General features: G+C 40.0%; 1 protein-coding gene across 1 annotated transcript in view; it reads left to right on the plus strand.

The window, feature by feature from the left end:
• Positions 1 to 5818: 5818 nt before the first annotated feature.
• The window catches only part of mapkapk2a (MAPK activated protein kinase 2a), a 36507-nt gene continuing 26927 nt past the window's right edge, over positions 5819 to 15398 (plus strand). Inside the window, exon 1 of the mRNA XM_024802440.2 lies at positions 5819 to 6636. Within this exon, the coding sequence (XP_024658208.1) occupies positions 6391 to 6636 (246 nt within the window). The 5' untranslated portion in view covers positions 5819 to 6390. The remainder of the gene's footprint in view (positions 6637 to 15398) is intronic.

A 15398-nucleotide genomic window follows, 5' to 3' on the forward strand; every position in this document is an offset into this window, starting at 1 on the left:
TTCGCTTATACCCAACTAACGTTTCCAGTTGTCTTCTGACACCATGTTCCGTTAGTTGAGGTTATGGATGTTATTTGACTGGAGGCATGACTCACAGACACGAGACGGGCCATTACTCCAATGAGTGTCCTTTATTATTTTTCATCCCCCCACAACAACCCAGCAGAAACGTTCCTACCTCTTAACATTTACCTGATACTACACTTTCTACTTTCTTCATCTCCCTAACTATCCCACTGTTCTTTGCCACCTTCTTTTTTGAATATATATCAGCTTACATCTGTTCCAATCACCACTCTCTTCCCCTGGGGACACTCTCTACCACTTCAACCATCTCTTCTTCCTTCCCTCTAGTTGGCTTCAAACATGCCTCCCCCATTCCTCTTCCTTTGTCTTCGGCCAATACTAGAACAGAATGAGGACCTTGTTCATTCTTAACATAGGCCGCACTGACCCAATATGGAAGTCTCATTCTTGATGATTGGTATGTTTGATTTGGCAGATTTTACACCGGATGCCCTTTCTAATGTAAACCCACCGATTTGTGTCTCCTCTTGGTTAAGTGAGTGTGTAAACTCTCTACACAAACGTGCTCCATGAGAATATTGTGAAAGAACTTGTACTACTTTATGAGATGAATTAATGAATTATTTTCACTTCCGTTAGCACACTTGCACACCAACTCACGAATTAACTCACGCTTACACTATCATCTACAGACCATGACATATTCCAGAAATGTATGTAGTGAGACTGCACGTGTCTTTGCACACGCTGTATCACTCCACCACAAGCCACATGACTGGACTGCCTCATAGCTAGTGACTATGACTTATCGTTGTGATATTTACAACCTACTATGTTTGAGAACATGAGAAAGAGAGGGATACCGTGAGAAAGGAGGCTAGAGAAAGGGAAATTTTAGTAATGCACTGTCTTTAAAAGCTACTGTATATCTGTTTCTAACAAAACTAGAACAGAGAAACCAGATCTCCTGAGGAGAGAGCATTTTATTATTGGCTTTCTGAAAAACCAGACCATAAGCATGGAAATAACTGAATTTCTAGTTGAAGAGTCTACAGATTATTGTTTTTTGGCTAAGTGAAATCAGACTGCATGCAAACAGATGCAGCTAAATCAGAGTAAAATGGGAAAACATTAATTTATGGGTTCTTGTTGTTTCACATAACAATTACAGAGACATGAGAGTCAAAGAGAAAAGAGCCAAAGTTGGTGGGAGACAAAGATCATAAGAGGGCATTATAACGGGTGTGTGTCTGATTGTGTGTGTTTGAGTGCATCAGTGGGGTGAGCAGGTTCATCGGGTCCCATGTTGGGCAGGAGGGTTGGAAGTGTTCGGGTGCTAGAATCCTATATCAGAGCCAGTGCTGACCATGGGTCTATATCAAGAGTCGGCTAGAGTTTCAGCCCTGCGCGGAGGATTATTCTGAGAAAGATGGGTTCTAGCCAGCCTGAAATAACTGATCCAAACTTGCTTTGACTTATGCACTCTAATGAAGAACAGAGAGGGGTGCAGGAAATACGAAAGGAGATGCACCTCCTGCCCCTGTCAGGAAGTTAAAAGAGGTGCTGTGAAACAGGAGAGAGTGTCTAGGGAGCATTCTGGGAAAGAGTGGAGAAAAGGAAAATGTCAACATGCCAAACTGTGCAGCCCTGTGCACCGGCCATGCATTCCTGATTCTTGTAGAACAGGATAAACTTTGGGACACTGCTGCATAACCCATGGATAGAAATCTTCTATGTTTAGTTGGTGTCATATAGTCACTCAGGTTGCTTTGATAATGAAGAAAGGTTGGAGCCAGGACACTAAACCCTAGGTGAATATTGTTATAAACAGGTCAGACCAGTGTCTGGGTAGACACTATAAGTACTCCACGAGTTATGTAAGGAGACTGTGTTAATTCATCAGTACAAAGCTGTCAAAAGCTCAGGCGAGCGTTTCCATTTTCAGAGCCTTCACTCAAACATTCCGCATGTGGTATATGGAGTCTGTATGTGTGTTCACGTGCTTGTGCAAAAGTGTTTTATAAGATGTACTCTCTGCATACATATATATAGGTGGTCCGTCAGGACATGTGATGTGCTTCTCTTACATAACTGTGGATAAAGAGGCATAAAGACAGAGATGGGCCTGTACACCATGCCAGAGAAAATTTCTGTTGGTTGGAAATTTATGAAGCTTGTAAGATGTCCTTTATCCCTGGCATATTAGCTTACTTGTAATAGGAAGCAGTTGGTTAAAACAGCTGTATCATTTCTTCTGCTGTGTCCAGGTAGTATATAAAATCAGCTTTGGCAGAGCTTGGCCACCATTTAAGTCTGTATGGTGAAGCTTATAGGAGCTACCATTTTTGGATCTTGATCTGTGATAAAAGTCCTATTTTTGTGGCAAAGATTCATGCTAGAAACCTATTGAGAGATCTGGGTCCATATTGACATGATAGCATCACAGTTCTTTGTCCTGTTCTTCTGTAGTGAAGGTGCTCTGGACTGAGATTATTGCGAATGCTGCCAGTGTTTTTCCAATCTTTTATTATGAACCTGCGTAAAATTGTAGCCTCAGTTTCCTGTTATTAGCTAACAGGAGTGACACTCTGTGTGGTCTTCTGCTGCTATTACACAGATGCTCTTCTGCATACCTTGACTGTAATGAGTTACTGTTAGTCTTCCTATCAGCTCAAAATATGCTCACCATTTGCCTCTGACGTCTGACATCAACGAGACACACTTTTTTGTCCAGAGAACTGCCTCACTGGATATTTTCACCTTTTCAGACTTTTTTCTGTAAACCCTAGAGAAGATTACTGGGAAAATCCCAGTATATCATCAGTTTCTGAAATATTCAGACCAGCATGATTGCCACCAATAAGAGTTGTGGTCAGTGAGCATATGTCACTAGAATAAAACGCGGCGTTTCTACATAATTGTGAGCCAATTACTGGCAGATGAGTGTATGTGTATTTCCATTTAAGGTTTTTTAATAATGTGGCACTACTTTGGATAAACCTTTAAAATCTTGATTTCACACATTAAACATATCTTAGTTGTATTCTCTCATTTCTGATGGCAGTGAAATAGACTTTGATTTCATTCAGCAACACTTTCAGGTGAAATCTATCCCACTCACAGACAGAAAGTTAACCAAACTGACCTGTGACTGTTGGAAGCACAATGAGAATGACCACATGAAGTTTTTGTATACTACATATGAATGCTGCAATAATGTTTGTGTTCAATAACAGTCCAATTTTTATTAAAAGGTACTTTTTAAGTTGAAATCTTCAGAGCCGGTGCAGCATGATTGAAATAAACAATACTTTGCACAAAAGGAAACCAAAGCATATACATTGTTGGAAGATGGCGTTCCAAACTGATTTTTCAGATTGTTTTTAGATTTGGCTAATTACCATTTGAACTACACAACTACATACCAAAGCATTTCAATGGAAAAAGCATTGCAAGCTCTTCAGATCACTGTTAACATTTTGAAAAAGTTAAAAAATAAAGAAATATTAAAACATTTTAATGTGACCCACATTGTACACTATACACTGTTCATATTCTTCTCCAGTGAGATTAAAAACCCTATATTAATATGCTCTGAGGAAGGCGTTTCGTTAAGACTTGTCTGCCATCTCCTGGTAAAAAAGAGGCGCTGCATTCAATTTATAGCTTCTCTACCGCCATTAGTTCCGGACCAAGTGCTTGACACTGTAGTAAGAAATTAAAGTGGCAGAAAAATAAACAGAAATAATGTGCTCATCTATTTCTGCACGTTTTTTGTTTGTTTGTTTTTTGTTCAAATTGCAGGCTCATTGTTATTGTGCCAAGGCCAGTACTACACCATATTAACTTGAAAAGGGAACCAATTTTGACAGGATTTGGCTAAAGTCACTTTGCTGTTCCTTTGGAACAACCCCCCCCCCCCCCTCCCAAAACAAAACAACAACAACAACAACAAAAAAACTGCTTGCACTCATACACTTTATCTTTTTAATATTTCAGAGGCCAAACAGGAGACAAAGAGGAGACCTTTTCTCCAGGTGCTTAAGTGCATCAGTGAACTCACCAGAACAGCTGAATATAAGCATGGAATATCCTCAACACACTTCCACTTGTTTCAGAACTTCAGAGCAGAGTGATGCTTTAAAAGTTGCTCAACGACCACTATTTTAGTTTCAAGGACACATGAAGAATACACCTCAAAGTCTGGGAAAGAAGGAAAGTGGACATCTTTAGGTTTGTGAAGACGCGTCACCTCTCATCTAAGAAGCGTCTTCAGTTCTGAAAATAAAGGATGGAGAGACCCAGGTATTTAACCCCTAGCGCCTAGTGGGATTTCTCTCCTTTGGAAGTAATTGAATTCTCACATGAGCCAAGGTGTGAAAAAATGCACAGGTCAATACCATCAATGGCGGTTAAGGGTTAAAACACTGAGACCTCACCCCACCCTGTTGAGGTCACCTGAGGCAAGGTGTGAGGGAGGGTTAAAGCGCCAGGGAGGGGATATCAAAACTGCATTGTAGGTGGCTGATAGCTGGTGTTGTAAGCCACCACTCCTGTTCACCAATGGCTGTTCACAGTGGACATAAATGACCTCCTGCATTCCTCTTTCAAACCATCTGTCTTCTTGGTCTAAAATGTGGACATTCTCATCCTCAAAGAGTGACCTTTCTCCTTTAAGTGATGTACAGCTTGGGTCAACTGTACTAGGGTTTCAAGACATAGGTCTCTCCAGCCTCTTAGATGATGTTTCCACTAACTTAAAGAAGTCCAGCTTCCTTTTTAAAAAAAAAGCTGTTAAGACTACCTTGACATGGACAACTGAGAACCTACACAGACTGACCTGCAGAGGCCCATCTGCTCAGTTTCCTCCTCAGTCATGCTGGTTACCATAAGCCTTCCCCTATCCTAACATTTTTTGTAATCATTTCTTTTCCACAGTTATTGTGCTGTCTTATTCCCTTGCAGATTAGCAACACAATGTATCCCTCTGAAATGCAACAATGCTGCAGTGATTTAGGCTCAGAGACAGCCTACTGTAAAGGTACCACAGTTTAATTAAAACGTACGGACCAAAACACCATGTTATATCTGTATCTTGTGTTGAAAGTGGAAATTTTATATCCTTGAGGAAGTTTTCATTTAATAACTAGAATGTAAAAATGATAGGTATTAAAGTGATTGCACAGGCTATTGTTAGCATTCAATGCTGCTTTTAGGCTAATTAATAAGGTTTCATTTTTTGACAGTTACAATATTAGTAGTTGCATGGAAAATATTTTATATATTGCTGCCCTTTGACATACATACAGAAAAAAGACAAAGCAAGGTGTGTGTGTGTGTGTGTGTGTATGTATGTGTGTGTACAATCCTGGTTGCTCTGTAACTTCAATACTTTCATGCAGATCTGGGTTCTAATTCGCCAATATCGTACCTTTCTCAAAACAAATCAATGTGAAAGTAGGAACAGCAGACTTAAAGGCACAAAAGCTCTAGCGCTGAGGTCACCTATAGCACTTTGGTCCTTCTGGTCAGAGATTAGTGTGTCTATTTTCGTCCCTGTTAGACTGCTAATAAACTCTGGAGGGGGGTCTCTTGCCTGAAAGACTGGCAATTAAAACCTGCGTAACGCTTCATACTGTCACACAGGAAACGCACAATAAAAATGCAGGCTACTCTTAGATTATCTTTTGGCAAAGTAAGTCTCTGTTCTTGTAAACGCCTGTGCGTGTGCCCTCTCCTGGCCGACGCTCCAGTCTGTTGTATGAATCCAGTCGTTTCCTCTGGCGCACTTCTCCTTTAAGCGCCGAAAAAAAAGCCCCGGCCATATGACGTCAGAAGCTAAACCTGCTGGGTGTCTGTCCGTTGGAAAGTGAAGTGTGTTTGTCGTGCTATTGCTATCGGAGTTTTTTCTCCCTGTGTTGCCTGTCTTTCGTGAAGTGTTTCTGTTATTTTTGTTTTTACTTCCCTCGAGAGGTTTCACGGTATCGACTGGAAAAAAAACTCTGCCACTGTTGCCGCCTTAGAGGATGTTTTAGAAAAGTTCCTGAAGCTTTCTTTGAGGAAACCGGTGGACGGCGGACACCACCGGAGATGGATAAGCTAACCGATAGCTGAGTTGTTAGCTGAGAATCACAGAAAAGACTCGAGCTACGATGCTAATAGCTAGCTAGCTAACTTGGCTTTTTACCGGCTAACCGAGCGACTTTGTGAACCCGTATCGTTAGAACTACTGCCAGATTTTCCTCGGGCCTGGACGCGACGCGGTGAGCAGTTTGTCAGAGGCCAGCTAACTCAGGAAGACTCGGTCTCTGTATTGAGAACAGTATTGTTGAGGGGAGGCTGCTTACCTCTCAGCCCCGAACTATGAACATGCTATCAAACTCACAGAACCAACCACTGTTTCCCAACCCGGCGGGGCAGCAGAACCCAGCCGGGCAACAGAACCCTTCGGGCCAGTTCCACTCCTTCCAGCCCAGACCCACCTTACAGATCAGGAAGAACGCAATCACTGACGAATACAAGGTGACCAGCCAGGTGTTGGGGTTGGGAATCAATGGAAAAGTGCTCGAAATAGTACAGAAGAGCACTGGCGACAAGTATGCCCTAAAGGTAGGTCATATCTGTAATGAAAGCAACACAATTTTGTCCAGCTATGAGTTCATGCAGTGGTCACTATTTTGCAATGAAGACTTTTAAAGTTCAATTCTACACCACTGGACGCTTTAATAGGCAAACAGAGTCAATCAGAGCAGTTCATTTTTATCCCACAGTGTCATTTTTAGACTTATTATTTAGGCATATTTCTCCTTGTTTGTTGTCCTGCAAAGTATTAAATTTAGCTAGCAGCCTGCTGTTTAGATAAAACATATCAAGACCTCAAACTTTCAGGAAATTCGACTTTCAGCGTTTTTACAGAGCACCAAATTTCTGTTTTTTTTTTTGTCTTCCTTTTCATTGATGTGGCAATGTTGGTAAAAGTGTATCCACGAATTAAATTTTTGATCACCTTTGGCAATAATTTCTTACCCTAAAACATGTCCCGATGTTGTCCAACGGGTGATTTTTAACTCCTATTATTAGAACATGTAAGTTCATCATAATAAGCTGGTGCACAGTGAACCTAGAGTAACTTATAAGCAAATAATGAATTGATACACAACAGGTATCTCTAGTTCAAGTGTGCAGTGCTGCTTCTTGTGACTGGAGGTTGCTATGTGATGTTAAAGCTTTTTCTCAGTTGTGTGCGTTTTTTTTTTTTTTTTTTTTTTTTTTTTGTTTGGTTTTTTTTTTTGATTTCACATTGTCATTGTTTTATTTGTCACCCACTTTCACCACGTAGAGTAACAAGGTAAGAATGTCATACGTAGCTTTAAAAAAAAGCGTGTATGGGTTGGGGCTGGTGGTTGTTAGGGTTGTGGCTGTAAAGTGACACTGCAGTATCAGGATCTACCTCTTAAGAGATCATTTTCTGTATTGGTCAATGATTGATAAAGGACAAACGTCACAACAGTTATAAACACACAAGTAACTGAAATGTTATCCAGTGAGGCTAAATATCACTGAAGGCTTCCCCCCCATCATTATGATAGAGAGTGTAATCTTAAGATTGTCAGCATACATAACTGTTGCACAAAATCTTCTACAAGTGAATGAGTCAGGGAAAGACAAAACGAAAAATACAAATCTAAAACCTGAAAAAACAGGTGTGTGTGTGTGTGTGTGTGTGTGTGTGTGTGTGTGTGTGTGTTAAACAGCAAATTCACACAAGCTCCCACGCAACCGTCAATCAGCCATGTTTTTGTTTGTTGTTAAAACACTTGTAACAAGTATAAACTTAGAAAGTCATGTTGAACTTTCAGGCCTTCTCAATTGTCTTCTCAGCTGTTTTGTGTGAGCAGGGGCCTTATACATTGATAGCGCTGCATGTAAAACTATAGTTGCCTTTTATGTGAATATAGTTGTCGTTTTTAAAGTGGAAGTGGACTCAGTTCACAGTGAAGTGTAAAACATTTCTAGTAAAGCAGTATTTAATATCCAATAGAAGTGCAAAGCTGAAAGGAAGTTGGCAAAAGGCTCCCATGATTATTGTTGCAGTTGCTCAGTAATTCATGTAAAATGGGTGCCACTCGATTAAAAATCAGTTTTATGTTCACCCTGTGAAAAAATTTCCAAGCTAAAGGTCCACAGATTACACAGAAGTGGGCTGAAATTCTGTACTTCTTAATTTGTTTCCAGGATTTTTGAGCGCTTAAGGCTGAGGGAGTAGAGAACTTTTCTCCAAGTATGATTTAATATATTGGGTCATTCTTTTATTAAATCTTAGTCTTATTAGGTTGTGACTGAATGTGTCCTGGAGGGTAAAATCACATTTGCAAATATTGTCAATTTTCCATCAGTTTCAGATCACATATATATAAATTCTTTCTCAAAAGAAGTAAAGAAAAGATATATGAACTGCAGCTGGTAACTAACTAGTGTTAGCTAGATTCTGTCTCATAAGTGAGTAATTCATTTTAGTGTAAACTTTCTAGAAAAGTAGTGACAAAGCAGTGGTTAGGTTAACATAACATCTTGGAATATGAATATAATTAAATCCATTTCCGGTGTCAGTTAAAATGATCCAAAACTGAAAGATATTTTGCACATCTGCCTTATAAGATAATTGCTTAAGAGGGATAAATGACAGGCTGTGAGAGGGAGACTTGGGAATCGGTAATGAAATAATTTTGTTTACATCATTGTAAAATAATTTTATGTTGTAATAATAAATCAATTTTCTTAATTTCCTCAGTACCAAAACTAGGGAAGTTTCTGGCGACTAATAGACCTTTTCCACTAGTGCCTAGTACCTGCTTGGCTCGACTCAACTCCATTTTGTAGGGTTTTCCAGTATGTGGTAGTACCTGGCACCAGATACCTACTTGGCCAAGGTTCCAAGTGATCTGAAATAATCCAAAAATGTGAGGTCAACAGACTCCATGCCACTGATTGGCCAGTTATTGTTGTCACTCAGTGAATCATGAGAGCAGCTCCTTCACAAAAAATCAAAACCACAATTTTTTTGAAACCTAGCAACAAGGGAAATGGCTACACAAAAAACAACATCAGTGTTCGTAGAATTTAGCTAACCAAACGTAGCAGTGCTAGCAGCAGCAGTGGCCTTCTTTTATCCTAGCATTCACACCCTGACAAACGGCCACTTCTTTTTTTGGGGGGGGGTGACAGCCATGCTAGCCGGCTGTCATCTGTTTACTTTTCCCCTTGCTTGTTTGCAACTTCCCTTCAAAGAAAAATTAACAGACAGAAAGGGGGTGGCATCTGTCTGTCAGAGCTGCAGCCCAGGTTAGTGGCCATTGGGGTCATAACATCTTTGAATCTCTAACTGCTTTTTTACATTAGGTCCTTGCCCTTTAGAGACAGTATCTGAATACCTCTCCTGTATCCTTAATGACATGTTTTGACACATCACTAGATGTGGTTCAACTAATTCTGACATCCTTAATTCTGACATTAGAATACCAAATACCAAACTAGCAGAGGTATTTACCAGCATTTTTAACAAATCTTTATTAAATGCTGTTACTGAAAAATTTCTTTGCAACTGTAAGGATCTTAGACTTCCATCTGGTCACACCCCTCAACTGAGAAATGGACTCAACCCTGAGCAATAAACTCCTGAATCAATCCATTAAGCCACTACAGACTATTCATAGTCTCTAACACTGGAACACCCCATTAGATGGCAAAGGAGCTTTTTTTTTTTTTTACCAACTTTGTTTAGTTAAGGTGACAGATACTTGTTAAATTGGATGCATTAATGACTAGCCCCTCTGTTTGTTCACAAATGCTAGCAAAGTGTAGAATGTGGTTCATGCAAAAATATTCCTTTTTTCTTTACACAGCAGCCCAGGTTGTCATCAGTCTAGTACAGGGGTCACTAACAGGCGGACCGGGGTCCGAGTCCGGACCCAGTCGCCATCCTATATGGACCCGGACCTATAGTTAACAAAATATTAAATTATATTTAATTTTGACGGGGCGATTCAATTTTAAGCAGTAACCTTACATTGTATTAGACCAGGGAACATGCTGTATTAGACCAGGGAACATACTAACCAATTGTGTGCGAGTTACGCCACCCACGTGACACTACTTAGCCAATCACATCTGCGCATTGAAGGCGATTGCAACTCTGAGTGCAGACACAGACAGACAGAGGAAAGACATGGTGAGAGGTGAATGACAAGCGAGACGATTAACGATACAGTGAGACAAGACGTGAGCGGGAGTCACAAGAGGTAAAACAACTATGGCGCTTTCAAAAAAGAGAAAAGTAGACACCGAAAATAGAACTTTCAAGACTGAATGGACTGACGCATATATGTTCATTCTTCCGGCCGCAAGCAGCAAACCAGTGTGTCTCATATGTTCAGAAACCGTGGCACTGATTAAAAGTGGCAATGTCAAACGCCACTATGAGACAAAGCACAAAGCTTTTGAACAATCATACCCACCCAAGTCTGAACTCAGGTCCCAGAAAATTAGCAGTCTCAGAGCCCAATATGATCAGTCCACAAGGATCTTAACCAGTTCTTTCACCGCCCAACAACGTGCTCATGAATGTTCCCTCAGAGTTGCTTGGATTTTAGGTCAACACAAAAAGCCCTTTGCAGATGCAGGTGTTGTCAAAGAGTACATGAGTGCAGTAGCAGAAACATTACTTGAGGGTAAACAAAAAGAAGAGCTTCATGACAAAATAAAGCAAATACCTATGTCAGCATCAACAGCCACAAAGAGAAGTGAATTATTAGCTCAGGATGTGCTATCCCAGCTGGAAGAAGCTATTCATAAGACACCATGTGTAGGCTTGGTTGTAGATGAGTCCACTGATGTGTCTGACAATGCTCAGCTGTTAGTTTATGTAAGGTTCTTCAACAATGATAAGAAAGAGTTCTGTGAAGACCTGCTAGGTGTAACTTCCCTTCACAGCACTACAAGAGGAGAGGATATTTACCTGGCCATTAAGGAAATGTTAACAAAGCGAGGAATAGAGCCAAACCAAGTGGTTTCAATAACCACAGATGGAGCCCCTGCTATGATGGGGAGAGAGAAAGGAGCTGTAGCAAGAATGAAAGAGGACAATCCCGAGCTAATCTCTTATCATTGCATTATTCATCAGTCAGTGTTATGCTCCACCCTGTCAGACGAGTATGCTGAGGTGATGAAATCAATGATGAAAATGATTAATTTTCTCAGGGCATCTTCTTCTTGTCAGCATCGCATGCTCAGGGAATTTCTCAGAGAAGTTGATGCACACGCTGATGATCTTCTGCTTCACAACAATGTGAGATGGCTTAGCAAAGGCAGGGCATTGGAGCGATTTTGGTCCATCAGAAGTGAAGTAGCAGCTTTCTTGGAAGAGCTGGAAAGTCAAAAAGCAACAAACTTTTCTCTCTTTTTAAATGATGGGAAAAACATGGATATTGTGGCCTTTTTGGTTGATATCACTTCACACCTGAATGAACTGAATTTGAAGCTGCAGGGCAAGGACAATTCAATTTGTGAACTGATGACAGCTGTCCGCTGCTTTCAGAGGAAACTTGAAGTGTTCAAAGAAGACCTGCAAGGAGACTATGCACACTTCCCAACAGTGAAGGAACAGGTTCAGGGACAGAGAGATGTGTCCTCTTTTGTTGACTTTGTTGATAAGCTGATTGAAAACTTCAGCAAACGTTTTGATAGCTTCAGCTTTGGACAGCAGCTCACCATGTTCATAAAGAACCCATTTGCCATCACTGATGTCAGAGGGTTCTCAAAGGAAGTCACACAGCACTTCAAGTGGGCAAATGCTGGGCCTCTTCAAATGCAACTAATTGATCTCCAAGCAGATGTGGCCCTGAAAGAGCAGTTTGGAAGAACTGAACCTGCCATGTTTGGCTCCACATACAGCTGTGAGGCAGCTTTCTCCAAAATGAACATAATAAAAACTAAATATCGTTCCAGGATCACCAATGAGCACCTACACATGTGTATGAGAATGGCCCTGACACCATTCCAGCCCAGATTTAAAATCCTAGTAGAGCGAACTAAAGCTCAGTTCTCTCACTGAACAACAGAAAGTTGGGACGTGGAATATAAGGGGGAAAGAAAGAGAAACTGTAAAATTGTTAAAATGTTTTGAGGTTATCTGTTGAAAATGTATTGAGACTGTTTAGTCGAGATGTAAAATGTAAAGAAAAAGGGAAACTATTTTTTTCTGAAATTAAGCACTTTGTTTTAAGATGCACAATTTAGCAATTTTATTTATTTTCTCTAATTCATTTTAAACAGCAGCCCTATTTCTAATGTAGGCCTACTGTGTGTTTCAGTGTTAACAATAAATTTTGTTGAAATGTTTTAACTTGTATTTTCATTGATTTGACAGTCTATTGTTCATACGTTCAGATATAAATTTAAAAAAAAAAAAAAAAGGTTGCTTCTCTATCACAATCATAACGTAAGTTAGACATTATGATGTCCCGGACCTCTGCTTGAGAAGATTTTCTCCAACTGGACCTCCTCAAATTTTAGTTTAATACCCCTGGTCTAGTAAGTAAACTGATCCAGAGGTACAGGCAGACTCCTGAACACTGTCTGCCTTGCAGAAAATTAACTGCTGGGTTGGGTTTAGAAGTAGGTATCAGTTTAAATGACTTGAAATGAGAAATTGTTTGCTTAACACTAACGCTTCATCCAAGTTTCTGTGAATCAGGGCGTTCAGGACAGTCCACTCAGGGATCCTTTAAACATGGCACCCCGAGCTCCCAAAGACAGGTTCCAGAACCGTGTTTCACCTAGAAACAATATAAGAATAAGATAAAATTGTAAGAATAAGAATATTGTTTCCATAACACTTCAAAAAACCCTAAAATTGTAATTCTCAAACTGTGACTATGATCCTAATCCAATATGAGGTATAATAAATAAAGCAACTGCTGCTGCATCTCCTGACTCTGGTCACTTGGTGAAGTTGAGTAGTTGCCATTATTGCACATTAATATAATTGTTTTGAATCTTCAAGCATTCCTGTGTTGAGAGTTGTCTGAATCTAAAATGAATCACACTGAGCAAACCCTGTTTTGTGGCATCTCTCCAACTAAATATACAAGTCTGAACTAAGTGAAGTTGATACACATAAGACGCCAAAAGGAATCCCCCCCCCCCTTCCTCCTACCTGCATGCGCTATAATTTACTTTGCCCGATTCCTTCAGTCCTGAGTGTTCATTATTCTGGTCTAGGTGCTGGGAAATTTTGCTATTTTGTTACTGTGTTCAATGCTGTAAATGCCCGATTGAAAAACATGGACCTTATGCAAAACTTAAGGGAGGTTGGGTCATGTGATTGCTTGAATGACAAAGATGCTGCAGTTTGGTGTTTTTCTTTTTTGTTACTGTGTACAGGCTGACTATTTAGATGTCTTTTTCTTCTGTTGGATATAGTGGCTTGAATGCATCCTTTTTAGATGTTTTTTATCTCTTTTTCTTTTTACTGCCGCTACATTGAGAATGTTTTATGGCACGCAGTATTATCACATCTCATTTGATATGCCAGCTGTAAAGGTTGTTGACGTCTGAGTGTAATCATGTGGAGCAACAGTTTTGGTTTGAAGGTGGGTGGTAGGGTCATTTAATTTTAGACTGGTTCACGTGGGAGGGGTTAGCCCTTAGTAATTATGGTGTGGTATGGGTGTGTTTATTACCGGGCAATAATAAACCCTGTCTTTTGCATCTACCACTACCCCATTGTCCATGCACATCCACAGCGCCTAAGTCATACTGCATCTGCTAATGCAATCAACTTTTTAGGGGCCAATATGGGGTTTTTCTTTAGCGTTTGTTATCGTCAGACTCGAGATCGTGTCCAAGAGGCTGTCAACAGTGGATCATTTTTATCCTTTTAATCACAACACAACAAATTTCTTAACTGCACACATTAGGTTCACTAAAATGACTGAAGTTATAAAATCTGAACACTTGTCTCCTAAATTCAGGTGACCTCGCAGCCTTATAATTTTAGGTGTTGGTGCACATCAGTACAAAGAGTTTCTGAGGAATCACTTTTATCTTACAATGAAATATTTTCATCCTGATTTGAGTCCCTCCGAGGGCGACAATGCACAAGGTGGGGAGTCACTAAGTGGTTGATGAAAATTACATTGTCAGACACTAGATCTCAACCCAACTGAAGTCCTATTGGAAATTTTGGAGTTGCATATTCAACAGTACTGTACACCATCATCAAAACGCCAAATGGGGGAATATGTATTAGTTTCAGAGACCTACAAAATCTCTGCCAAGGCACATTACAACTGGCAGCACTTTGCGGCTCATAACCTAAGATATGGGGTGCCATGTAGATTTTCCCTTTTTGGTCATGTTGCCAACCCCGAATTTCCATCAGCAAAGCAGTCCTTCCCCTGATATGAACTTGTATATTTAAAAATATTTGCCAGAAATAGCTGCAGAAAGTGACAGATGGCTTAATTAATATTATATTGTTGATAGTACAAAGTCAAAACTGTTGTTAGGACCTCACTGATAAAATGCAATTGAAAAATTGGATTAGAAGACATGTTGCTGCAAAGAAGCCCCTAAAATGGAAGAACAAATAGCAGTGATGAAAGATAACGTTTGCACAGAACACTTGTTCTCTCTCCTAACTGGAGACAGAAGTTGGGGGGATTTGCTGTTTATGTATCACAGCTACAGGAAAGTTAGTGAAGATTTTACCTAATCTTTGTACACTGTTTGAATGACAACATAAATATGCTTCCACATAAATATTCTTATGTTTTAGCATCTGGACAGATGGCTTTGTTAGCTGCCTGTCTAATTTCATAGACTCAAACAGTAATAATTATTGTAAAAGGCTACTTTTTATTTCTTCCATAAGACCCCTGAGCCCCCACTAGGAGTTGGTTTAAAAAAAATTGATTTTCCAATTCTAATCGATTTTGAATTGAATAAAGCAATATCGATTCATTAAATCCTGAATCGATTTTTAAATATAAATGTATTTTTTCAGAAACGCCAGAATCTCAGATTAAAGCTCACAAAACTATTTCAACAACTGCCGAACAGCTAAAACGGCAAATGAGCGCAGGTAAACGGATTCCGCACGAAGACGTAAACACAAAGCGCGGATCGTTCATCCTACACAGGAGCTGAAAGCCGAGATGTCACAGATTGTGAAGCTGCAGGTTTTGTCAGTCTTTCACCAAAATTCACTGAACCAGCAGCAAAAGATCAAATCTAGGTTTCATGTTTGATAAACATCGTCATTAATTCCCTGTTACTTTTGCTTTCTGCTTCCAGCACGATAAAATCAAACT

Source organism: Maylandia zebra, linkage group LG5 (assembly GCF_041146795.1).
Source record: "Maylandia zebra isolate NMK-2024a linkage group LG5, Mzebra_GT3a, whole genome shotgun sequence".
Lineage (NCBI taxonomy): Eukaryota > Metazoa > Chordata > Actinopteri > Cichliformes > Cichlidae > Maylandia > Maylandia zebra.